This window comes from Propithecus coquereli, unplaced genomic scaffold (genome assembly GCF_000956105.1).
Source record: "Propithecus coquereli isolate 6110/MARCELLA unplaced genomic scaffold, Pcoq_1.0 Scaffold508, whole genome shotgun sequence".
NCBI classification, from domain to species: Eukaryota; Metazoa; Chordata; class Mammalia; order Primates; family Indriidae; genus Propithecus; species Propithecus coquereli.
This window is the reverse complement of record NW_012150930.1, coordinates 1,241,036-1,268,589: the sequence shown is the minus strand read 5'-3', so window position 1 is coordinate 1,268,589 and position 27,554 is coordinate 1,241,036. Positions and strand designations below refer to the sequence as shown.

At 35.1% G+C, this 27,554-nt stretch overlaps 2 protein-coding genes across 3 annotated transcripts in view; both read left to right on the top strand.

Moving 5' to 3' along the window:
• Nucleotides 1-19,969, top strand: part of FAM133B (family with sequence similarity 133, member B) — a 28,880-nt gene extending 8,911 nt beyond the window's left edge. Inside the window, exons 2-11 of one of the 2 annotated variants that reach the window (XM_012656563.1) lie at nucleotides 645-742; nucleotides 2,485-2,563; nucleotides 3,621-3,695; nucleotides 3,833-3,865; nucleotides 4,305-4,361; nucleotides 4,827-4,919; nucleotides 6,250-6,300; nucleotides 12,650-12,742; nucleotides 15,444-15,491; nucleotides 18,470-19,969. In XM_012656563.1, coding sequence (XP_012512017.1) covers nucleotides 645-742; nucleotides 2,485-2,563; nucleotides 3,621-3,695; nucleotides 3,833-3,865; nucleotides 4,305-4,361; nucleotides 4,827-4,919; nucleotides 6,250-6,300; nucleotides 12,650-12,742; nucleotides 15,444-15,491; nucleotides 18,470-18,556 — 714 coding nt within the window. In that variant the 3' untranslated portion in view covers nucleotides 18,557-19,969. The remainder of the gene's footprint in view (nucleotides 1-644; nucleotides 743-2,484; nucleotides 2,564-3,620; nucleotides 3,696-3,832; nucleotides 3,866-4,304; nucleotides 4,362-4,826; nucleotides 4,920-6,249; nucleotides 6,301-12,649; nucleotides 12,743-15,443; nucleotides 15,492-18,469) is intronic. The other variant, XM_012656564.1, reaches the window with a different exon arrangement.
• A 1,804-nt stretch (nucleotides 19,970-21,773) lies between these two features.
• LOC105820129 (EF-hand calcium-binding domain-containing protein 1-like) overlaps nucleotides 21,774-27,554 on the top strand; it is a 20,701-nt gene continuing 14,920 nt past the window's right edge. Inside the window, exon 1 of the mRNA XM_012656555.1 lies at nucleotides 21,774-21,951. Coding sequence (XP_012512009.1) covers nucleotides 21,774-21,951 — 178 coding nt within the window. The remainder of the gene's footprint in view (nucleotides 21,952-27,554) is intronic.

Below are 27,554 nucleotides of genomic sequence, written 5' to 3'. Positions count from 1 at the left end.
CCTCAGCCTCCCAAATAGCTAGACTATAGGTGCATGTCTGGCTAATTTTTAAATTTTTTTGCAGAGACAGGATCTCACTATGTTGCCCAGGCTGGTGTTGAACTTCTAGGCTCAAGCAATCCTCCTACCTTGGCCTCCTGAAGTACTGGGATTATGGCATAAACCACCATGCCCAACCTAATTTAAATTTTCGCTGTTAATAATTTGTGAATAAAATTGCCTTCAGTATGGCATAGTATTTCCTGGAATAGAAGAGATAATGGAATTAGCAATGAATTTAGAATTAGATCTTTTTTTTAACTTTTTTGAAATTGAGTTTCTTAATTTGCCAGTGAGCATAGTGTTATCACCATCACAGGGTTATTGTGCTTTAGGACAATGTACTATAAAGCCATCAATAGGTAAGAGGTATCATTATTATTTCATTAAATCTCTGGAAAAAAACACATTTTCTATGAAATAGTGATATTTCTTATCTCCGAAACTTTCAAGGATTAATGGAGGGTTAAATTATTTTTTTGTAATTAAAAGTTGGTTAGTCAAATTATTCATGCGTTTATAACAAAGATTACTTGAAGAGTAAGTGAGCTTTTTGTATTTTTAATGGTTACTTTAATGGAATTAATTTTTGTTCTTTCTTCAAGGCCTATATGAACCCAATAGCAATGGCCAGATCAAGGGGTCCAATCCAGTCTTCAGGGCCAACGATCCAGGATTATTTGAATCGACCAAGGCCTACCTGGTATTTGTGAAACAGTTTACCTATTTATAAGCTTTTTATAAACTTTTTACAGTTTACTCTTAAAACTTTTATTTATTGCCAAGCAATTGCCAGATAACTTGTAATATTTGATATGTGCTTTCTTTTGAACATATCAAACACAATGTACAACTATAAAACAAACATTTGAGAACCCACCAGCCAATGTAGCTGAAGCACTGCCAGGTAACCGTTTCATACCAGTCTCTTCTCTATCCGCTAAAAAACCTTAACCTTGCAGTGTTCTAAGCTATTTAAAATAATGGGTTTGAATAATGTTGCCCTTTATTGAGGTGTAACCAGGTGTTAGGAATAATAACGTTCAACCATGTTTCTAGTTTTATCTACTGGATTTTCAGTGAATTAAAAAAACTCATTGAGTGCCTCTGATTCCTTATAAATAAAGCATCAGAGCCTGGGCCTTATTATTTTTTAGTATGTCTTCCTTGTTATTAGTACCATACTCCTAAGGTGACATATGACAAACTCCAGAGCTGTTAGCTTCAGAATCCTTCTAAGTGCCCCTGAAAGCTGGGCAACTGTGGTTGAAAGGTGTGCTTATGTATAATAGGGACTCCTTCCTTTGAGTTGAGTAGGAAGTAAGCCTTGTCCACCAGTGTGCATGAGCGCTGTTGTTAACCATCACAGCATACCAGAAAATAAATTATTCCAAACAAAGTATACTTTATCTTTAAAATGGGGAGAGGGAATGAACTTTAAAGGGAAGTGCCCAAGCAAGTATATTACATGTGTGTCAGATGTCTTCAAGACAGCCACCCTCAGGTTGGAGAATTCATAAAAGGACTCACAGGCATCTCAGCAGATAGTCATACTCATGGTAAGATTTATTACAGTGAAAGGATACCAAGCACAATCAGCAAAGGGAAAAGGCACATGGAGGAAAGTCCAGGGGAGACTAGGCTCAGGCTTCAAAGGGTCCTCTCCTAGTGGAATCATGTAAGATGTACTTAATTCCCTTACCTAGGAGTAATGATAACACATGTGAGATACTGCCAACCAATGGAAGCTCGTTAGAGATTAGTTCCTAGGAGTTTTACTGAGGGCTGATCAGCCTCTGTCATGTACCCAAAGTCCAGATTCCCCGAAAAAAAGCAGGTATTTAGCCTAAACTACATTATTTGTACAGCTTAGGCACAGTGAGCTGCTCTGATCAGGGAATGGTAAGAAACCTCCAAAATCCAAGTTCCCAGATGCCTACCTAGGGCCTATCTTGTTAGTGGGCCTTTCTAAGAATAAGCAGTCAGGTGTGCTACATCAGCTCATCTCTGCACAGGTTCATTATAAAATGAGCTGTTAAGTAATGGAATATAATAGTTCTATCAGATAGACCTTAGTTCATTCTAACACTGAAACTATCAGCTTTACGACCTAAAATGGGGGTACATACTGTATTTTCTCATGGGGTTGTTGTGAGGATTAAATGGAAATTTATTTAAAATGGTGCCTGTTGTAAGCTCTCGGATGTTTGATGTATTAGCTGTTATAATCCATGTTTAGAAGAGGAGTGATTAGTGTTGTCAATAGGCTTTATTATGATTATTTACATGGATATGAATAAAGAAATTTGAAATGTATCAACGTTGGAATGGAGATCTATGAGAATGTTAAGAAAAGTTTATTTATGAAAAATTTTTTGCCTTATTTGTAAGCATGCATCTAATTTGAATTGCTTGAAACTTTATTTGTATATTCTACTTTTTAAGGGAAGAAGTGAAAGAGCAACTAGAGAAGAAAAAGAAAGGTTCCAAGGCTTTGGCTGAATTTGAAGAAAAAATGAATGAGGTTTGTAAAAAGTTCCTTTTTAAAAAATAGACTAATCTTTTTTCTTATAGTAAAAATGAAATCATCTTATGTTTCGTTTTTTAATAAAACAAGAGTTTGGTTAAGGGGGCTCTGTATTTTAGAAGTATTATTGTTATATTGAATACATATTTGTATGTAAATGTATGCTTTCTTTAAAAAGTAGAGAATAACTGTCTTATAATTTAAATCATCTAAATTATTTTAAGTTCTTATCCTGTGCTCCCCACTTACCCTGGGATTTCCATAGTGATGTTTGCTTCTTGTTGTTATTGTTTTCAATACTTGCTATTACTAGTTTGTTATAAAAGATACAACTCAGGCCAGGTGCACTGGCTCACGCTTATAATCATAGCTCTCTGGGAGGCCGAGGCAGGAGGATCACTTGAGTTCAGGAGTTTGAGACCAGCCTGAGCAAGAGTGAGACACCATCTCTACTAAAAATAGAAAAATGAGCTGGGCATCATGGTTCACGCCTGTATCCCCAGCTAGTCAGGAGGCTGAAGCAAGAGGATCACTTGAGCTGACGAGTTTGAGGTTCAGTGAGCTACGCAGCACGAAGTATGGGGGAACCAGCATGGAGCTCCTTTGCTATACCCTCTCCAGGGCTGCCAACTTCACAGCACCATGAAGTGTTTACCAACCTGGGACCTCTGATGTTTGCTTGTTTGATTACAAACATACATATAGTATTTCAACCACAGCATAGACTAATTGAACTGTTACTGACTAGAAAGAGAATCTAGCCATCTTTGTTGAAAAGAAAAAAGGTCTTAGCCTCAGGAATAATCCCTACTGCTCCTCTCAGTATACAGTGGAGAACCTCCAACCTTTAATATCCTCTTTGAAGAGAGCCATTAGAGGCTCCTTTGGTGATAGAGTCAAGGATTAGCACGTGGATATCTTTTGACTGTAATTAAAAGCTGAGATAGGTGAGAGGAATTAAAGGATAGAAGGAAAGAAGCAGTGGTTGTTTCTCTATATTAGGTGTATTAGAAGGGGATAGATAGCCTCTGATGGTGTTTATAACTTTTTGCAGAACTGGAAGAAAGAGCTAGAAAAACACAGGGAGAAATTGTTAAGCGGAAGTGAGAGCTCATCCAAAAAAAGACAGGTAAAACCATTTTTAGTTTATTGCTATTCTTAATCTCATAGTTGGATTTTTATAATACTGTATACTACTATTAAGAGATACATTTGAAAACTCACATCAACTTGTTTAGACTTGTACTTTTATTTGTTTCCATTTAGAGAAAGAAAAAAGAGAAGAAGAAATCTGGTAGGGTGAGCAAAAGTTTTCCATTTTTCTAAGTGTTATAATTAAAAGCCTACAAAAAAGTAAGAGCAATTAATTTATTTAACCTGTACACTTAAGATAATTAAAAACCCTAAATGAGTCAAGGAACCTGAAGGTCCTTTGGTTGTGATGGATGGTTTTGTTCTATCTGTGATAAGAAAGTGTCACCCGCCTTATAACCTAGTAACTTTTCTGTTGCTATTTAAAGAGGAAGATTGATGACCATTATTACTACATATGCTGTCACTTTGTAGAGCTTTTATGTGGGGGGGCAAGTGTGACATTTTACATTTTAATGTTTATGTCTTATGAATATGGCATCTGTTTCTCAGACAGTAGATTGATTTCACTAAGTATTTAAGAGACTTAGTAAAAGAAAAAAATTCCTGCATCTCACAAGCTTTAATTGTTTTGTGCTTGGTCAAGTATTCATCTTCATCAAGCTCTGATTCTTCCAGCAGTTCGGAAGATTCTGAAGATGAGGTAAGGTTTGCTTATGATGATTTATAAAGTAATATCTGTAATTTCCTTCATGTCAAAAGGAAACCCATTGTGAAATATCTGTTAGAAATGTTTAGTTTGAGGTTTTGATTAATTATTCATAATTTAGAGCACTGACATGAATAAATAACTAGATATTTAAATATTGGTATATAGTATATTTTTTAGATTTTTAAATTTGTTCATTTAAAAATATCAGTCGAAGAGACAGATTTAAAAATCTAACATGTTATTTGACTAGATGCTAGGGATTGCATGTGATTCAAATCACTTGACTTTTTTTATAAAATAGGAAAGTGACATGTTACAGTTTAAATAAACATATATATTTACAAGGTGGTCCTTTCTTTCAGTTTTGTTCATTGATAAAAGTTTGATATTAATAAAATGCACAAATTATATTTTTGAAACAGAAAACCAATATTTTCCAAAAAATGTTTTATGTAGGATAAGAAACAAGGAAAACGGAGAAAGAAAAAGAAGAACCGTTCACATAAATCTTCTGAAAGCTCCATGTCGGAAACTGAGTCAGACAGTAAGGTAAAATTATTTAAATTATTAACATTGTGGATAGCAAAGACATTTAAGTTTTTTTAGTTCTTCCTGTCTTAAGTTGTTCTCAATTTAGAAATGAGATGCAGTCTTATTTTTGTAATTTGATGTTCTGTGCCACTTAATTGATGTGCTTAATAATATTTTACATGTGATATTTGATAATTCTCCAGGACTTTCATATATATGTCTCCATGTCTCCACATGTTCATGACAACTTCCATTATTTTCCCCGTTTTCATAAAGAGGTTATAGTTCAGAGAAAAACCATTATACTTAAGCTAGTGTTAGATTTGGAGGTTGAGTTTATATCTTGTAATGTCTAGTCCAGTATCCTTTTTATTGTACTGTACCTAAATTAGTTCTGTACTAACCAGAATTGTCAGACACATTTGGCTCTTAACCTTCAGTGATCTTAAAAAAGGCATGCAGTTCTTGGTAAAAAATTTGATGTTTGGGCTCTGCCTCCAGAGTCTGATTTAGTCAGTCTGATCAGGCTCAGAAGTCTACATTTTCAACAGATGCCCCGTGTGATTCTGATACACGGGTGTCTGTGGACCACTATTTGACATTGTACTAGAGTCTCAGGAAACCAAAGCAACTATCTGGATTTTATAGCAGATATCTACTGGCCCCATTGAGATATCTTCTGGCAAAATATTTGGTGTCTAGAAAGTGCTCAGTAAATGTTGGTTTTCCCTTTGTTTTTTAAAGCAGAAGAGCCAGTCTCATAATAATGATAGCTAACAATTATTGAGTGCCTACTATGTGTTAGGCACCATTCTAAGCACTTGATATGTTAAACCGTTTAATCTCAAAAGCCCTAGAAAGTAGTTATTTGTTAATCCATAAGGAAACTGAGGCTTGGGGAGATTAATAGCTAGAACTAAGGGATTCAAAAGCAGAAATTGTCACCTCCCTACCTGATGAGGAGAGTAGGGAAATCAGATTGGCAGATGTCTGGGCACAATATGAATTAGAACGCCAGTGCATATGACCATCACAGACAAAGATAGGCAATGGCATAAAGTCCTATTTTAAGATAAACCATGACAGTATTACAGATAATATCTATCGTTTTAGGAGTACATAAATTTGATATACAGCCAGATAAATGAAGAAGCTTGTTTGCTTACAAGCGAATAGATAGATAGATAGATAGCATACATTTCTCTTACATTTTCAGAATAATGTGCTGGGGTTGGAGTAACTTTTTTTTAAGTTATAGAACAAATCACTTTTTTGGTATTTTTGTTCTTGTTCTATAATGCTGTATCCTTTACATTTAAAATTTATGTATATATATATGTCTGTTTAGGACAGTTTAAAAAAGAAAAAGAAGTCAAAGGATGCAACTGAGAAAGAAAAGGTAAACATACTTTTACATGGCCTTACGATAGTCTGTCATGGAAAACTTAATTGACTTAAATTAACAGTAATGTGTACCCTCTTAAGAGATTTATTTCTTTTGCTTTTATGGATCACGTGTTGATTTAAGGACATTTTTAATTGGGATTCATTATTGAAGGTAAAAGATCAGAAGAGTATTCCTGTGGAGAGTTTGAATTTGTGTAGATTAATGGATTCTCTCAGATTAAAAATACAAAATAATGGAGATTGTACATTTCCTTTGTTTTCTCAAGTCATTTTAAAGAAGGCCCTTTTAACTGAAGAACACAGACTTCTGTTTCTAATTGAGTGTGCTATAGGTAAATGTTAAAAAATCTTTTAAGTGTTGTAAGTAGATGTTTTATCTTCACTTATGACTTATCTGTAGTTAATACAGAATTTAACCCTACCTCCATTTCTGGTTTACATTTTAAATTATATTTTCTGGTTAGTAAAAATAAATGCCTAAAGAAAACAATTACTCATGAAAGAAAACTACAGACCAGTGTTACTATATTTTACTCAGTTTTTTTAAAATCATTATATAATTTTTTAAAAATTGAAGGGAAATTCACATAATATACTATTGACCACTTTAAAGCTATGGTTCAGTGGTAGTTAATGATATTTACAGTGTTGTGCAACCACCGCCTCTCTCTAGTTTCAGAACTTTTTCATCACCTCATAAAAACACCCCATACCCATTAAATACTCCTATTCTCCCTTCCCCCTCATCCTCTGGCAACTAGAGGTAAGCAGATTAGAATCTGCTTTCTGTCTCTATGGATTTGTCTATTCTGGATATCACACAAAAGCAGTCATACAATATATGACCTTTTGCGTCTGGCTTCTTTCAGCTAGGATAATATTTTCAAGTTTCATTCAAGTTGTAGCATGTCTCGGTCCTTCATTCCTTGTTATGGCTGAATAATATTCCTGTGTGTGTGTATGTGTATATATATACTGTGACTTGTCTATCCATTCATTCACTGACAGACATTTCGTTTTGTTTCTGCATTTTGGCTGTCATAAATAATGCTGCTATAAACATATTTATAAACATGTATATATTTCTGTGTGGACATATGTCTTTATTTTTCTTGGGTCTACATCTAGGGGTGGTTTATATATCAATTTGCAAATAAAAATTCATTAAAACACTACAGAAAAACCATAATTCTAAGAATTCAAGGATAAGAAATATATTAATATAATTTGCCATATTAACTCATCAAAGGAAAGAAACCATATAATTATTTCAGATGTTGCCAAAAGGATGTGATGTACTTCAACACTAATTCCTGATTTTTAAAACCATTATAAAATAAGTCGTAAGTTTCTCATGTTTTAAAACATATATGTGTGAAAGTGAATTTGGTAGTACTAAAACAACTGCACCGTGATTTTGAGGTACTTTATTAGGTACAGAGTAATATATACATATATAATATCATAAACAAATACTCATATATGTATCATCTAGAGTTAACAGTTTACATTGGCTTCAGGTCTTGTTTTATTTTAGTCTCTCTTCCTTTGAAGTAGCTGATCCTGAAATTAGTGTGCGTCTTTCCCATCCACATTTTATATACTTTCATTACATTAGTATGTGTTCATAAATAAGATAGGATATTGTGTATTTTCAAAATGGTATCATCGTATTTCCTTCTGAAACTTGTTTTTTTCACTCAACATTACTGTTGACATTTATCCTTGTTGATAATTTCACTTTCATTTCTTTTGCTTATAGTAAGTACTCCATGATACTAATTCACCACAAATTATTTCTCCATTCTCTTATTTAGGCACATCTAGATTGTTTTCATTTTTCAGTAATATAAACAGTGCTGCAGTGAATATTTCTTATCCATTTTTCCTTTTCCACAAGTTATTGTTAATTTTCTAAGTTATTCCTCCAACTGTAATTTCTAGGTTCTAGGAAGTGCATATATTTAACTTGTCTATATTTTGCTCACCAAAGTTCTTACCATTAATTTGCATTCTTGCTAGTAGTTTATGAAGGTACCCTTGTTTCGCACACTTGTCAACATTGGGAGACTTCATTTTTGCCAATTTAATGTGTACAGATGGTTAAGCTTCTTCATTTGCTATTTCATTTTCTGTGCATTGCCTGGTCATTGTCTTTGCCTGTTTTTCTGTTGGATTGATTGTTTTTGATCTTTCTGATTTGTAAGAGTTATATATCTTGGATACTAATCTTGTATCCACCTGATTGGCATTTTTTGATCTGTGGCATCTCTTAACCTTGCTATGTGTCTATTATAATCATATAAAGGCTGTAATTTTAAGTCACATGATGAATCATTGTTTTTAACTCCATTATTATTTTAAATTATTCTGAAAGTACTAGATAATAAAATGCCCAATTAGAAAATACAATGGAAGAAAATATCCCATTTATAATAACCAAAAATCTATATGAAAATTTTAAAGAAGTGAGCAAGACTTATTTGAAGAAAACTATACGTGTCTATTCAGAGATATATATGAAGATTGAATAAATGAAGAATCATAACATGTTCCTGGATATGAGTTGCCCTGCTAGAAGTTAAAACATTTTAAAAATGTTTTTACTAATACACTGTGGTACTGGTATAGGAATAGACAAAACAATGGAATAGTATATAGTCCAGGTAAAAATTTAAATATTTGTAGAATTTAATATACGATAAAAGTGGTGCTTCTTGGGACGAATAACCATTTGGAAATTATAAACTTAGACACTCCTTAAAACCAAATAAATTCCAGATAGGTCAGAGATTTAAATATATGAAAATGCAACTAGAGAAAGGGTGAATATTTTTATAATTTTGGAGTGGGGAACGCTTATGCCTCAAAACTTTTTTTCAATAGGTTTTAGAGCAGTTTACATTCACAACAAAATTGAAAAGTGTAGAGTTTCAGTATACCCCCTGACTCCATATATCATAACACTCCCATCCCCCAGTCAGCAGTCTGCACCAGAGTTGTACATGTGTTACAATTAATGAACCTACATTGACACATCATAATCACCCAAAGCCCTTAGTTTACATTAGGGTTCACTCTCAGTATTGTACATTCTATGTAATTTGGCAGTGTGTAATGACATATATCCACAACTAAAGTGTCATACAAAAGAGTTTCACTGCCCTAAAAATCCTCTGTGAACCTCCTATCAATCCCTCTCTCCCACCAACCTCTTTTCATTGTCTCCATAGTTTTGCCTTTTACAGAATGTCATACCATTGTAATAATACAGTGTGGAGCCTTTTTTCAGATTGGCTTCTTTCACTTAGCAATATGCATTTAAAGTACTTCCATGTCTTTTCATGGCTTGATAGCTCATTTCTTTTAGCACTGAATAATATTCCATTTTCTTTATATACCACAGTTTATTTATCCATTCACCTACTGAAGGACATCTTGATTGCTTCCAAGTTTTGGAAACTGTGAAAAAAGCTGCTATACACATCACTATGCAGATTTTGTTTGGATATTAAGTTTTCAACTCATTTGTGAAAATACCAAGAAGTGTGATTGATGAATGGTATGGTAGGAATATGTTTAGTTCCATAAGAAACTGCCAAACTGTCTTCCAAAGTAGTTGTAACATTTTGCGTTCCCTCCAGCAATGAATGAGAAAAACTCAGAAACTTTTAACCACATATTTCAAATTCTGAATGGCAAAAAGAGATAAATTGCAAAAATTAAACTATAACTCAGTTTGAATATTATGAGACTAAGAAAAACTTCTAGGAATACATAAGACTAAAGCTTAATTAAATTAATTAAGGAAGAAAGAATGCCACACATACACAAATTGGCAAAATATACATTTAGACAATTCTAAAAGAAAATACAAACTATATTCCAGTTATCTGAGTTTGATATGACTGTTAAGGAAAATGATAAAGAAGTTTCCTGGTAAAGTGTGATTCATAAATGGGTAATAAATAAACAATTTTGGAGGTAGTAAAAGAGCAAGAATATCATTTGTGTGAAGGTTACTTTGGTCTTTGATTTAGCTATTATTAGATAAAGATTTTTCACTCACATACCCTTCACTGCATTTCAACTTTGTTTTGTTTTTTTTTGTTTTTTTTTTTTTGAGACAGACTCTCACTCTGTTGCCTGGGCTAGAGTGCCGTGGTGTCAGCCTAGCTCACAGCAACCTCAAACTCCTGGGCTCAAGCAATCCTTCTTCCTCAGGTTCCCGAGTAGCTGGGACTACAGGCATGCGCCACCATGCCCGGCTAATTTTTTCTATATATTTTTAGTTGTCCGATTAATTTCTTTCTATTTTTAGTAGAGAGACGGGGTCTTGCTCAGGCTGGTCTTGAACTCTTGAGCTCAAACGATCTGCCTGCCTTGGCTTCCAAGAGTGCTAGGATTACAGGCGTGAGCCACTGCGCCCAGCCTCAACTTTGTTTTAAATAGCAAAGAACCGTATGCCCTCCCTCCAGGAGGAGATAGGTTAAGTAAATTGTGACATATACTTCAATGACCGTCAAAAGTGTCCATAATAATGATGTAGCTAGCATGGAAAGATATTGGGTGAGAAGTTCAGGTTCCAAACAACAAGTATTTGTGGAAAATTGTAAGTATACACACAGATGTTTCCAAAGTCTTAATGATGTTTAATCTCTGGTAGTGGGATTTGGGTGCATTTTCTTTCAATGAACATTTTTCATTTCAACCAAAATAATAATGCTGTTTGCAGAAACAAAGAAAATCACCTATAATTTAACTCTTAAAGAGATCATCACTATTAGTTTTATTTTCTACATGATTTTTTGGTTTATGTCTTTAAAATTGGACTCATGCTATGCAGAAGTTTTATATCTTGTTTTTTCTATGTAAGATTAGGTGGTAAGCATTTTTTCAATCGTGTGGTTTTGTTGTTTTTGTTATTATGAACTACTTCAGACACACAGAAAAGGTATATGGAGCTGGATGTGGTGGCTCACACCTGTAATCCCAGCACTTTGGGAGATTGAGGTGGGAGGATCGCTTGAAGCCAGGAGTTCAAGGCCAACCTAGGCAACATAGCAAGACCCCCATCTCTACAAAATTTTTTTTAAATAGCTGTGTGTGGTGGCCTGCACCAATAGTCCTGACTATTTGGGAAGCTAAGGCAGGACAATTGCTTGAGCTCAGGATTTGGAGGCTGCAGTGAGCTATGGTTGTGCCACTGCTCTCCAGCCTGGGTGAAGAGCAAGACACTGTCTCTAAAATAAAAAATAAAGAAAGAAGGTGTTTATGGAAAATAATAAAATGATAATCAGCATATCCACTATGCAGCTCTAATAAATCTTAACATTTTGCCATACTTGTTTCAGATGTTTTCATTTTTCTTTACTATTTAAAACATATATTTAAGTCCGTAAGTACTCTTCCCGACGTTAATCCCATCTTCTTCCCCCGGAGTTATTCATTTTTTTCAACATTAAAAATTCTTAGAGATTAATATTTTTTTAATGTGACTTTAACACTTTAAATGCATTAAAGGAATTACTGTGGAGAGATTCTTTTAAATAATTGCCCATTGATTTTCTTTTCTGCAGCAATAGGCCTATCTGATCCAACCCTGGGTAGGAGCAAAAAGATTTAGAATGCAAAGGACCCATCCTTATACCATCTACATGCTTTCTTATGACTCTTTAAAAGTTTTATCTTGTATAATTTAAGAAAATAAGGAGGATAGGCCGGGCGCGGTGGCTCACACCTGTAATCCTAGCACTCTGGGAGGCCGAGGCAGGCGGATTGTTTGAACTTAGGAGTTCGAGACCAGCCTGAGCAAGAGAGCGAGATCCCGTCTCTACCAAAAATAGAAAGAAATTAATTGGACAGCTAAAAATATATAGAAAGAGTTAGCCGGGCATGGTGGCGCATGCCTGTAGTCCCAGCTACTTGGGAGGCTGAGGCAGTAGGATTGCTTGAGCCCAGGAGTTTGAGGTTGCTGTGAGCTAGGCTGACGCCACGGCACTCACCCTAGCCAGGGCAACAAAGTGAGACTCTGTCTCAAAAAGAAAAGAAAAAAAAGAAAATAAGGAGGATATTACATCTAAATGGATATGTATTTATTTCTCTTCAATATAAGAGAACTCTTATAACTCTTCAAGTTATTTAATAAAAGCATTGTTTCAGTGGAATTAAAGACTTGAATCCTGGCAAATGTCACCATTTTTAGATATTTGTAGAATAAAAATGGGTAATTTTTGTGATAATCAGAAGAATTATTTAAAAAGAACTTAGAAATGTACAATTTGTATGGCATAGTATATTACATGTTTTTGAGTCAAGATACCTGTGTTTATTTTTCACAGGACATTAAAGGGCTCAGCAAAAAAAGAAAGATGTATCCTGAAGATAAACCTGTATCATCTGAGTCCTTATCAGAATCAGATTATATTGAGGAGGTAAGTATATGATCAAATCCGTTCAGGGGTGGGGAACCTGTAGCCTTAAGGCTACATGTGGCCCTCCAGATCCCTGAGTGCAGCTCCTCAACCAAATCCAAAAGTCACAGAACAAATCTTGGATTTGTTCTGTAAAGTTTGGATTCAATCAAAAGGCAACATTCAAGGATCCAGAAGACCACATGTGTGTGAAAAGAAAACTTCATAAATATTTGATTTACTCGTTTTTCTAGTATGATAAAAAAAACGAAAGATATTTCATTTCGGAATAAATCTTATATTTTTCCAGAAGATAATTATGACTTTTATTTTGATAATCATATTTCCACATACCTTTCCAATCTAAATACTTTTACTCTTCTGATAATTTCTTTTTATTGTACTGCCATACTGATTACATGAAAAGGCTGTATAATGTATAGTGTATTGAAATTCAGCATTCCCTTACATAGTTAAAATAGAACATTGTACATACTATCTCAATTCAGTTGATATTATTCTTGTTATTATTTGGTTTTGTTTGAGTGACTGTTGGAGGAGTAGAAAGGTGATGAGGTAGAAGAGAAAAGTTGGCAAGACCTCAGTTTTTCCTGTCTATAAAATGAGGAAGGAGAATAAGGTCATCTTTATAGTCTTTTTGAGCTCTAACAGTCACTATCTTAGATATTGTACTCTACTGCAATTAGAATTCATTCTTAGTTAATTTTAGTAGTGTAAGTTACCATCTTTACAGTATTTCTCTCTTGGCCTTGGTTTCCTCATCTGTAAAATAGGAACCTATCATATTACTTTATTGTGAGAACTAGATGAGACAATAAATTATGAAAGGTGTTACATTATATCTGGGATAGAGTAAATAGTGGATAAAGTTTGCATAATTCTTGGTGTTACAGTAAAATCTAACCCAAGATTCCCCTTCAGTCACCAATTTTTAAAGCTGTAGCTTTCATTAGAGATCAACATAGTCAACCCCCAACAGTGTAATCCAAAAAAGTTGAGGGCTGGCCCTTGGTTACAAGCGGTGGTAGCAGATGGCCACAAGAGCTGATTTTCCTGATTTTTGTCTCCTTTTAGTGTTGACCTCCTCTTATATCAGCCCTGCCAAGCTCTGTCTCTGTCTGCTCTATTTCTCATCTCCCTACTCCCTGAGTCCTGCCTTTTTGTTTGTGCCTGTCTGATTTCTGATTTCATTTTAGTTGGTCTGCAACAGTGGCCCTCAGTCCTGTCAGACCTGTTGCCCCATTTTATAGTACTATTTTGTAATGCCCCCCTGAAATGGAATCTGTAGCTAATACAGACAATCTACACAAATTTTTATATTACTATCCCCTAACAGAAATATGAAGAAGAAATAAAAGTAAATGATAACATGTAATTTTATGAAATTATATTTCACCATACAAATGCTTGAGTGTTATAACCCCAGAAGACATACTATCTTAAGACAAAACAAAATGCAGGCTGTAGTAGGTGCATTGCATATACCCGTGAAAAACCATACAAAGGCATTGCCCTCAATGACATTTTTCAGAATGGTAGACAAGATTTAGTAAAGCTATAAACAAAATAAAATATAATCTTCCCTCTATTTATATAATATTTGCACTTTTGGGACATGCATTACACCTTAAAATCCTGCACAAAATACTTTGTTTATATTTATAGTAAGTGTACTTCCTGTATTATAAACAGATTCATTACTTGCATGTTTAACAGACTATTCAGAAGTCACATAGAATGTACAGGGCTGTCCTGGTTGTTGCATGACAGCATCCCTTGTCTCTGCCTGGCTAAATACGGATTCAGAACAGCTGTTGTCACCCCCAATCATTGTAATGACAAGAAAAACAATTTGAATAATTTTCTAAGTCCTCTCTAAAGAAGGCTGCTTTCCCTATTGAAAGCTAATATTGTCTAATGCTTATATGTTCTATTCCTTCAGTCCTTATGCTTCCTTATATTATTAATTACATTTTTATGTATTGGTATCATGTATTTATATGTAGTCACTTAGCAGTCAAACCACATAATTCATCATTTAGCCAACTTTTATACTCTATATTAATTATATTTGCTATATATTATCAAGTTTAATATAAAATGTCTTACATTTGGACTTAACAGGTAATATACATGAGGCTTAGCAACTTTCAATTTAATTTAAATCCATTGTACAACACTTAAAAAGATTGGAGTAAAATATAAATGAGGCGATAATTGTTACTTAAGAGGATTCTAAGTAACAATTGGTTTATACCAAGTACACTATATGTATAGCTACCATTTGATGAGCACTATAGGAGTAAGAGAAATGCCTACTATTATATTCCAGGCCCTTCCCCTTGAAGGGTGGATGTTGTATCTCCATTTTACAGATGATGAAAGTGAGGTAGGATTCAGACGTTGGTCTGTCTTATTTCAGAGCTCATGTTATTGGGTTGTTTTTTTTTTCCTGCTGTACCAGACTGGGGTTTTTTTTAGGTGCAGAAAGGGAATATAAGAGAAGCCATCTAAAGATTTAAAATCTTAATTTTCTTTCCTTTATAGGATTTTTATTGAAACCTCGTTGAAATGTCTTTTAATTGTCAAAATGTTTTTTACATATAAATTTTGGAGATGCAGGGTATGTTAGAGAATGAAAGAAAAATGCCTTGAGTACAAATTACATGTTTATCTTCTCCACAAAATTTAAACTTTTTAGATACGAGCAAAAAAGAAGAAAAGCAGTGAAGAACGAGAAAAAGCAACAGCAAGTATCTCATTGTTTTTATGTGACAACAGTATAGCTGTTTTGGTTTAGTGAAAAATGAGTCATGGTAAAGCATGATTGGATTTACTGGGACCAAACAAATACTTACTAGGAAAGGTGGTATGTTCAACAGCGTCACTTAATGGTTAGAAAAAAGTCTAATTGGCTCAAGAAAAAGGAAGAAATACCCAGGTAGCAAACATTTCCTGTTTCCATTTCAGTATTTTACTATTAGAAATAGACGCTTAAACTTCTGTTTGACTTTCTTAAGCTATAATATGAAATATGAGATTAAAGTATGATGATTTCATCAGTTTTTGATAGGATTTACTTCCAGATCTGCCAAACGTGGTAATAACAGAAAAGGCCTCCCTAAGCACTAGCTGCAATAAAAAATAAGCGGGAAGGTGATTCTTCTGATAGTTTTTAAAGCCAACTCTGCTATTATGCAAATTGAGAAGTAGGAAAGAAGAAGGAAGAGGAGAATTAAGGAAAAGGGAAGTAGTATCCAAATGAGAAGCAGACCAACTAAAATAGTTAACAGAGATTATCAAAGAGTAATGCAGACCATATCAGCAAAGCAATTTAGAGATGCTCAGTACAAGTGTGGGCTGTGGCCTTTGAAGGCATTTTCTTAGGAGAGGTAAAAGGAAATGAGAACAGCATAATAGTTGGGAGTAACTCCTTGCCAGAATTTCCCTAGCTCTTAAAATGAGGGACCTTCTCTGATAAGAAGGTTCATCTGGTAATGTATGATTCAGAAATAACATTTTATGTGCAAGACCAAAGTAACAAATAAGAGAGACACTTTTTCCGAATGGGGAAGTAATTTGGGTGGAGACGGCTTTGGTTTATGGTTCAGATTAATTAATTTAGACACCAAATTAGTATTTGCATTCCCTCACTGTTCCATTCTTTTGGCTAGTATGTGTTTATTCAGCATCTCTATGCAGGCACTGTTCTAGGTCTTAGAGATGTAATGGAGTACAAAATAGAGAAGAGTGTGATATGTCAAAGAGTGACTGTGGTAGAGGGGGCTAGAAAAAACCTCTCTGGGGAAGTAAAATTAAGCTGAAATCTGATTTACAAAAAAGAGGCAACCACGTGAAGATCAAAGGAAAGAATATCCAAGGGAAAGAGAGGAGCTAAGGCCTATCGTGGGACTTAGGGTGATATGTTGAGGAACTGAGAGAAGATTAGTGTGGCCTATGCCTAGTGGGTAAAGAGGAATAACACATGATTGGGGTGGGAAGTAGGCAGAAGGCCTTATCACACAGCAGAGCATTTGAGTTTTAATCTGAATGTTATGAAAAGCTGTTTTGAGGGTTTTTTTAAAAGATGACCTGAATGTTTTACGTTTTTAAAATGCTTTGGCCAGGAGATGAGTGAACATGAATGAGGAATCATGCTTTTTACTACAGTGGTAGTAATGGAGTTGAACTGGCATGGAAGGATTTGAGATATGTTTTGGACTTAGACGGTAGGACTTGCTTGGTGCTTTGGATGTAGGGTGGAGTTAAAGAGGAGAATCAAAGATAGCTTAGATTCTCTAACTTAAGCAAAATGACAAATTAGTGGTGCCATTTATACTAAGATGGTTAAGAGGATTTGGAGAGAAAAATAAAGCAGTTTGTTATGATAATTTTAGATAGCCTACTAAACATTCAGGTAGAGCTATTAAGGAGGCACTTACAGTCCTGAGGTCAAAGAATAGGACTGGATATAAAGTTCTGGGCATCATCAGTGTTTAAGTGGAATTCAAAGTGTGTGACTGGGAGAGCATGTGGTAGAGAAGGGCAGAAAGCCTGGAAAGGTCCAGCAGAGGAAGAAGAGCCAGCAAAGGAAATGAAAGGGGTCTTTGTGATAGAAGAAAACCAGCAGAATAAGGTGTCATGGAAGCTAAGAAGAAAAGTATTTTAAGAAGAGAGTGTTCAGCTGTCCTTTTATGAAAAAGTAGCCTATACCCAAAACTTAGTTTTAAAAGCCCAAATTATAAGATTTTGAACTTTTTGTAAAATTCCCTATATATTAAGCATGTACTGAAAAAAGAATGATAAAAGCTGAGTGCCATAAAGCAGTAGAGATGTTTGAGAGAGAGAAGAGGTCGGAGATAGTCCTAACAGATAGGTGGCTCTGCTGTTACCACCGTTGTATGTCTCCTCTCCTTTCTTGCTTTTCATTTTCTTCTCCTGAATATCAACACTGGCAGTAGTTCTCATTTGGAAGCACCTTTCCAAGTATTTGTGATTATAAAAGTTCTGCCTTCTATAGCAGAAGCAGTCATAAGAGTCAGAATTCAGCAAAACTCCAGGTCCCTTTTATCCACTCATAATTTAACTACTTGTGCTAGGCTTCAGTGCTATGTTCCTCTAAAAATCAAGCATGTGTTTTACTTAGCAAAATAGACTTTTCAACTATATGTCGATATTTTGTACTTAATTAGTTGATGTTAATTTGATAATTAAAGTAATGCTGTCAATCTGAGCAATACACAGTATCTGTGTTTCTATTTACTTAAAAATAGTAGATTTATGGGCAACATAGCAAGACTCCATCTCTTAAAAAAATAGATTTAATATTTCTGTTCTCTCTGAAAACTGTCATTTTATAAAAACAATTATATTTTGCTGTGGTTACTCCTTTACAGTAACTGCAATTACTTTACTTTTAGAAAAAATACAACAAAATATAATGATTGGTAGCATGATTCAATTAAATTTATTTTCTGCAGGAAATTTTGTTAGAAGCTATGATATCATGCTAACAAGTTTTTCCCTATCTTTTTGAAAATCAGCAAGAACTCTCTTAGTCCTCATATGATACTGGTTTTGAGACTTTTGAGAAATGTTTTGCGTAGTTTAGTTGGTTGTGTGGATTGTTTGAAATAACTATGTAGTAGCTTATAAGTACCATGGTAAAGATATTTTTAATTTGCATATTTTCATGTAGTAATGTCTAACATAGAATTGTCTTTACAGGAAAAAACAAAAAAGAAAAAGAAACATAAGAAACACAGTAAGAAGAAGAAAAAGAAGGCTGCTAGTTCAAGTCCTGATTCACCGTAACATTAAGAAAAAAATCAGGATTCCCTTATAAAAGAAAGTGCAATGTCTAAGGAAATTTCAACTGTGAAAATTACGACATATTTACTAAAATGCATGAATTTTCTTGTTTTTAGAATTATTCCTGGACTATTCAGTAGCCACTCAGATTCCGCTGTGTGAAAGGGCCATAATTACTGCCTGCCGCTTGAACATCTATTTTTTCTCTTCCAGTGCTTGATAACTCTGGGAGATAATATACTGCAGTTGTACTAGTGGTTAAGATATTTGGGAATAAAATTAATATTTTTGACTAGAAATGTCCAATGATAAATCAGCAGAAATTGAATCTGGGTACATCTTTAAGATGTAATCAGAAATGACCAGATGACTCTAGTTAAAATTTTTAAAGTAGGGATTACATTGATATTTCAAAATCCTTACTCTGTAGATAAGTGTATTTTAATTTTTTCCCCTTATATACTTTTTATTTACCTGGGGAAGGAGCTTTGGGGGGGTGGGGGGTTGCTATCTCTTTAGCTAGCAGAATAGCGTGCCTTCGATCCTCACACATCCTATGTTTGTGGACACAGTAGCCATGTTTTATGGGGAGGTCAGAGTTGGGTACCAGCAGTCTTGCCCTGTACTGGGCTTAGTGGCATCCTTGGAGTCTGTCGTATGCTGCTTCAAGTGAATCAGAGAAACAGCCCTTTGCAGCATGAGAAAGCCCCAGAAGCTCTGGGATTTACCTCCACTTCAATAATACTGAATGTTTTTCAGCATTAGAATGTGTTATGTCATTTGAATTCATTTTGATTATACTTTGGCTTTGGAGAGGAATCGTTTCAAATAGACACTGGTACATTTTGAACTTGATAGCTAAAGATTCTAAAATGCGTGTTTTATACTGTTAAGTTTTAACCAGTCAGGAAAATTTTATGTAACCGGTGATAGTTTATTTTTTGTATGAATTTTGTTAAGGCTGCGATGTTTAGCTTTTGTTAACTCCTTACTTTACTGTTTTAAGTTCATTGCTATGTTTAACGATGTACTTGCCAAGATATTTAGCATGTAAAAAGCAGGGTTTTGATTTTTTTTTTTTTTTTAAACAGCTTCATATTGAAGCTGAGACTTACCATAAACAAGTTGAGTGGCAGGCCTGGTATGCTGTGTCTTGTTATATAAAGCTGTTACCAGAATCTTAGTAAATATAATGTTTTAAACGTTTGTTGTCTTTGTATATTAATAACTGATTATGACAAGTTAAATTTAAGTGAGAGTTACATTATTGCTCTTCCTATGTCATATTTTACTAAGATTTTGTGCCTCATATCTCCTGCTGAATTGTTTACTAGGAATGGTAAAAGGAATTGATAAATCATTTTTGTTTTACAGTTTTATATAATCGAGTAACACGAAATATAATTTCATGTACAATTTTGCCTGTTACAGAGGGTGTGCTAATTGTAGTGGTATATGCACAAAACATGTTGGCATGACAACAGGCTGAATAAATAGCTATTTTACCTAAAAATAGCTGTGTTCTTATCAGCTCCCTGTGAGTCGCAAGTAAGGTTATAAAGATGAGAAACACTCCTGGATGTTAAATAGTAGACAGATAAGAAATATCCCTAAGATTTTAGCTGTAAAGAGAACACATTTCTTGGTACATTTCTTTAAATTTTTTGCTTAAAGCTGCATACTATTTCCTATTAAAAGATATTTATATGCTCTTGAGTACACAGAAGTTTGCAGGGCATTTTGTATCCAAAGAAAGTTTCTCAGAATTATTATTCGTGAAAATACTGAAAGATAAATTTATCAGGTATTTTTTGATCAGTTTTGCTATGAACATAGAAGTGTTGCTTTACAGACTAGTCCAGTATATGACAATTATATCCCATGAAACAGCAACCATTCATTTTTTTAGACTGAAGAAAAGCATGATTTGGTAAAAAATTTTATTCTTTCCTGACTGTGTTGACTGTCTGGGCAACACCTTTTTCATTATTCCTCTGATGGCAGCCTTAACAGTCTTCTAATGAGGTACGGAAAGAAAATTTGACAGGGTAATATTATCAGTTATGTTAATTCCAAAATAATTACAGTGTGCAAGTTAATAACATCTCTTCCTCCCTCCACCAAACCACCCTTTTTCTTGAATAACTCTATACCAATTTTATGAACACAAAGCATGTTATTTGGATAATGGTGCTGGGATAACTGCCAGAAATTGATGAGTTGTCTGGATAGAAAAATTGGCTTTATACCAGTGCTACCTTTGTGGTGGTTTTGGATTCCTTTGGTTGCCCTTTGTATATTTAGATGTTTTAAGTACCATAAGCGCGTCCTGAATTTATTTTAACTAAGATACAAGTTCATATTCCTTCATTCAAGATGTTCTCAAAACCTGTTGTTTAATTTTCTTTGATTTTATAGGGAACCATAGACTAGCCTCAGGGAAACCAAGTGAGAACAGCTATTCACACTTAAGTCACTGGTTATACGCTTTAAAAAATTTTGCCGCTTTTTTTTTTAACTTAAAATATATGAACACTCATCTGGTATTTCTTTAAGAAAAGTTTTGGGGAAAGCTTTTTTTTTCTTTTCAATTGTATTTGCCTTATTTTTATATTTTATTAAACATTTAGTAAGAATATAGTATCCTAAATTCTAAAAATCATTTTAGTACCCTTTTTTGCCAGCAGACATAGACTAGAAAATGATTTCTCTGCTGTGATTTTACAATAGACAAGAGTTAGAACAGTTGACATTTTGGCCAGCTTTGGCATAGGCACATCATGTTTTGCTTCCAGTCAATCAGGTCTAAGTTGGAGGGGTAAAAGTGGGAAGCTCCCAGATTGAAGCCTCTGTTTGGATATCATGAAAGGGTTCTTGGTTAGAGTGTATGGGAGATTACAACATTTGAGAGAGCTGCTTATAGCCTGGGAAATTATTTCAATTCAAAGAATAAAGTCTCTATAGTCTTATTTAGTTGTTATGTATTTGAATGTTTTCACCTGTAGAATTTGTGCTGACAGAATATAAATGGCAATAATATCAAACACCACTTTAAGTGGTATTTAGCCCCAAAGAAAAGATAAATATTGGAATTGCTATAATGTTTCAGATCGCTATAACCTTAATGAAATTACTGTATCTGTACTGAGTGATAGCAACCATTGTTGCATATTTTTCCAGTTACTTGAGAACCTCTGTGTTTGGTTGCTGCAATGTTGCCATGGTTACATTCTGTGTTGGGATTGAAGTAGTGAATTGTGGAATCAGCGTTAGCTCACGATACCCAGGTTTGGAGCTAGACTATCTGGGAAGTCTGCCGTGTGTTGAAGCCATACTCAACATGGACCAGAAGGCTCTGAAGAAACTGGTGGAATCCATCAGTAAAGCTGTCAAGAGCTGTAAGTACTGACCAGATTTACAACACTATCTGAACAATTTTTTTTTTTTTTGTAAGAGACAGAGTCTCACTATGTTGCTCAGGCTGGTCTTGAACTCCTGAGATCAAGCTGTCCTCCCTCCTCAGCCTCTTAGGTAGCTGCCTGAACATCTTGAGTCAGTCAATAGAAATGTTGGTAGGCATTCTAGTTGAACATTATTAACAAGTGCTTTGTAACCTTAAAATGGAGTCCTTTTATATCTCATATTTTGGTTATTTTAAAAATAGATAAGCAAGTGAACAATTATGTCTGCATTGACAGAAAATATTTTGGTCATCAGGTGTCCTAACATGAGAATTTATATGACATCATAAATGTTAAAGGATTATCTGCCAACCAAGGACTGATTTTATTATACTCTGAAATTGAAATTTAATAAGACTTTTTAAGTTAAAAAGGTTTACTTTGACCAGTTCCCTGAGTTTTCTGGCACAAACCCATAGTGGCAGGTGATTGCTTTACTTCAGGGGATCAGTAGAGATATATAAGGTACTTTAGATATTGAAAAAATAGCATGGCAAGTGTTTGTTAATCAAATTTAACAGATTTTTAAAAAATTTTTTCACTGAAAGACCTTAATAAGTAAGTTTTCTCAGACATGACCACAAGTAATCCTGACTGAATTTTCGAAGAATGCTTTTAGTCATTGAGGAAGTTACTTTATTTCAGTAGTCTGATGCCAGAGTCTGCATTCAAATACCTTTTATTTCTCAAATAAATCTTACTGGTCAGCATTATAGACAGCCCTCGTGGTCTTGCTGTATAGTGCTCTCCTAGAGTAAGTGCACAGTGAAAATTTGTTGAATTTAGCTCAGTAGCTGGGTCCTTCTAAGTTGAGACCAAGATAGACTGGTCTCATGACTGGAATTTGGTTCTTAATGGTTAGGAGTGGGGAGAGCTAACAGAGCTAGTGTTGTCTTGACCGTCTCACGAAGGGACTATCTTATATCTCTTGGAGTACAAAGTTTGGTTTTGTTTTGTTTTTGAGACAGAGTCTCACTCTGTCACCTTGGGTAGAGTGCTGTGGCATCATCTTAACTCACTGCAACCTCAAACTCCTGGGTTCAAGTAATCCTCTTGACTCAGCCTCCTGAGTAGTTGGGACTACAGGCACATGCCACGACACCTGGCTGGTTTTTCTGTTTTTAATAGAGATGGGGTTTTGCTCTTGATCGGGCTGATCTGGAACTCCTGAGCTCAAGCGATCCTCCCAGAGTGCTATGGTTACAGGCATGATTCACTATGCCTGGCTTCAAAGTTCTAAATATCCCATGTGGCACCAAGTTGGAGTGGTTTTTCCTGGGCATTGATTTAGAACTTCTGAGGAGGGAACCTTCATTATTTACTAGGCCTCATGAGTATAGGGCTCCTTCCAGTCCAAACAGCTACCCCTACATGATTCTCAATCCCACAGAAAGCTGGGTACCTTCAGTGACCTCATGAAGGAAATTCATCACCCTACCAAACAGCTGTTTCTTTTTTTTTTTTCAGATTAGAATGTTTTATATTCTAGAGTTAGTATAACTTTGACCAACTGCTCTCTAGAGCACAGTTGTTCAATGTGGTAGCCATGAGTTACATGTGGCTATTTAAATGTAAATTAAATAAAATTTAAAATTCCATTTTCTTGGTTATACTAGTCACTTTTTGGGGCTCAATAACCGCATGTGGGTGATGGCTACCAAATTGGACAGCACAGGTATAAAGCATTTTTATCACTTCAGAAAGTTCTATTGGATGGTGCTGCTCTAGAGTCACACAAGTAAATTTAGTTCCTTTCCCAAATAATAGAGCTTTAATCCAGTGAGGGAGGTAGGCAAATAATTACCTAAGGGTGTAATAAATGGCTTCATGGTTGTGCAAGCTATGTGTTCTCACAGGGCACCACAATTTAATGGTCTGCTGTCACTGACTTAGTAATTTTTGAACAAGGGACCTGCATGTTCATTTTGTACTGGTCCCACAAATTCTGTAGTTGACTCTGGCTGTTTGCTTCTTATTCAACGCATGATAAGAGTATCTCCACCATCAGAATCACCTAAAGGTTTGTGTTGAAAATGTAGATGCCTGGGTTACCCCCTAGATGTATTTTTAAAGGTTCTGGAAGTGGGGCCAAGTATCCAAATTTTTCACTCCAGGTATTCTTAGACACACTGAAGTAAGTGGAGAATTTTAAAACTATTCCTAATAATTTCCTGTTGTTTGATTCAATTGATCATTTTGTGAAACAAACATCACAGAGTGTGCTTAACGTAAACCTAGATGGTACTATAGCCTCTTGCTCTAAAGCTGCAAACCTATACAGCATGTTATTGTACTGAATACTCTAGGCAATTTTAACACATTGGTAAGTATTTGTGTATCTGCACATAAAAAAGGTACAGTAAAAATATGGTATTATAATCTTACGGAACTACCATCCTACATGCAGACCGTCGTTGACCAAAACATCATTATGCAGTGCATGACTGTATTGAGAACCTACCATTGTACTAGACGGTACTGGATATTGAGTTTATGTTAATGTGTTAAGCAGCATCTTTTGAATAAAAGTGCACAGTCAGCTGTGTTTGTCTATAATTTACCAGCCTGCATTTTTATATATTATCTGTAAGAATTTTAATCTATATTATCAATAAGATTTTGTCAGATGCTTCAATAAAAATCCAAATACATTATGAACTGCATCTCTCTGCTCCACTCCTACAAGAAGTAGGGAAAAAGTTAAGTCTAATATTATTTGCCCTTGTGAATCTACAAACACTTCTTGGTGTTCATGAGTTTTTAATACAGTTAATCGTCTCTTCTGGGTCTTAGACCGGGACCACCTCCAGGCCCACTAGTCTAATATTTGGCATTCATTTTCTTTGTGAGACAAAATAACGTGGGCCAATATGTGTCCATAGCTAGGTTAGTATACAAACATATTTCCTAATTATGTCTGCTGAGAGGGCTTAGAAGTAATAACACCCCGGTAGCAACAAGCACACCAGTACTCAGACCTTGGTTTCTAAATGCCATTCTCCAATAGCTGAAAAGGGATAATACAAGATGAACTTGGAACATTTGTAGTGCCAGAAAGCAAAGAAGTGTTTGAAAAGCAAAAAGATGGGGGTATGTTAAAAAGATACAGGAACCAACCCCAAAACTCCCAATGGCCAAAGCTGGAATATTTTGAGCAAGAAAATAACACTGTTGGTCCATTCAGACTGCTGTAACAAAATACCCATAGACTAGATTTATGAACAACAAAAATTTATTTCTCAGTTCTGGGTGCTGGGAAGTCCAAGGTTAAGGCAAATTCAATGTCCAATGAGGGCCCACTTTCTGGCTCATAGATGGCACCTTCTTGCTGTGTTCTCACATACCAGGAGAGACTAACTTCGCAGTCTCATATTTTATAAGGACGCTAGACCTAACTATGCCCCACAGGCCCCATTATATGTAACTTCATACTGATAGAAATAATTGAATAAATGGAAAAAAGAAAAATCTTCCTTATAGTATTCTGAATAATAGTGTAGATACCACTTCCCAGGAAGTGGAGCTGAATTCCCTTCTTTAGTGACTGGCTTCAAAAGACAAATACGGAAAGGGAAAAGTAACTATAGTGGAGAGACCTGGCAGACTAGCTTAACCAAATGATCAAACTTACCATCAACAGTGATAGGTCATGTTGACATGTATCTGCTGATGCGTGATGAGAGCAGCACTTTACCTCTGTGGTATTGTTTCCCAAATCACACAGCCACAGTCGAATTAAGAGAAAAGCAGTCTTACATTGATGAATATTCTACAAAATGAAACTGCCATGGTCACAAAAAGCAAGGAAAGACTGAAGATAATCACAGATGGGAGGAGACATGACAACCAAATGGGTCCTGGATTGGATCCTGGAACCAGAAAAGAGACTAGTGGGAAAACTGCTGAAATCCAGTTAGGGTTTATTGTTTAGTTAGTAGTAATGGGCCGGTATTAATGTACCAGCTTTGACAAATTACCATGGTTATGTAAGCTGTTAACTTTAGAGAGAAACTGAGTGAAGAGTGTATAGGAAATCTGTACTCTCTGTGTCTCTTACGTAAATCTAAAATTACTCCAAACTAAAAGTTTTCTAAACTAAATGTTATTAAAATATCAAAATTGTTAAAAAATTATACCAAACTAAAAATATGAGCCAATCTCCAGCATATCAACTCCATTCTCATTAATGACCCATGATTTCTCCAATTAACATTGATTTCTTGACCATATTGTAAGGTCTTTAGGTATAATGAAATGTGAGCTACATTGATAAAATTCAGAACAAGTTAGATTATTACCTGCTGAAGATTGTATCTAAAGTCCTCGATTGCCTTGTTGGAAGACTTGTCGACATTTTGCTCTGAGAATGGCTCCTGATTTATTCTTACAACCTCTCTTCTCAGCCTTCCATTTTCACACCACTGCTGGTGCTAACACTTCTGCTCAGATATAACTTTCCACCAGAGTTGAACAGGGTTACTTTCAGGCAAACATTATACACTATATACTCCATACAGTGTACCCACCCACACCTGAGCTTCCTTTTTTTCTTCATATTCCAAGCAAGAAAAGAAGACTTTCCAAGTTTTGGTCCTCAGAGCAGCAGCATCCATTGTATGACCTAGGCTTTTAAGTCACAGAGCTTCATTTTTCACTATCCTCTATTGGTTAAAACAGTCACAAAAATTCCCTGGTTTTAAGTGAGGGGATATCAAAGTCACATTGTAAGAGCATATTCAATGGGATAGATTGTTATGATTGTCTTTAGGAAAATACAAGCTGCCATATCAGGATTCGTCATTCATGAAGTAGTTTGAAGAATCTTCTGCCAAGGTAGTTTCCCTTTAATGCAAATCTGATAACTTGCCAGCCAAATTTTTTCAGTAAGCTCCCCGTTGTACGTAAAATCAAACAAGTCTGCCATCTGGCCACACCAAACCACCCACAGCTCTCAGAACATGCTTCCATGCCTTCGGGCTTCCTCTGGTAAATTGCCTGCTTCTTTGGGAGGCCTTAGCTGAAGTGACACCTCTTCCACGGGACCCTTTTTAATCTCATTGCCTCTCCGCAAATTGATTATTCCTTCCTTTGGGTCACAGCCAAACAGCATCAGTCATAATGCTTTTAACACTTTATTGCACGTCTTTATCTCTTGACCAGAGTGTAACACCCTTGAGGGCAGGAACCATGGTGTATTCATTGCCTGGTTCATAGGAGGCCCTTGATGCTTAACGGATAAATAAATATGACCTTTACATTGTATTTCAGGGTTTCATAGTTACAATGTGAAATTATTAATATATTAAGCAAGGAACCAATACAATTCAGTTATAAAATAGTATTAGGCATCTTCGTAATTGTTTATTTAGATTGTCAGTCATCACCCTAAGAATCAAGTTACTCCTTGGACCACAGCAGCATATTTTCTATGTGTTGTCATTCATTTCACTTGGTAACCTGAAGTCATCTCAAAGACAGCATCTAAAATAATTCTTTCTCCCCACCTTCCCCACTGAAGACGAGAAAAAGAAAAAGAGGAA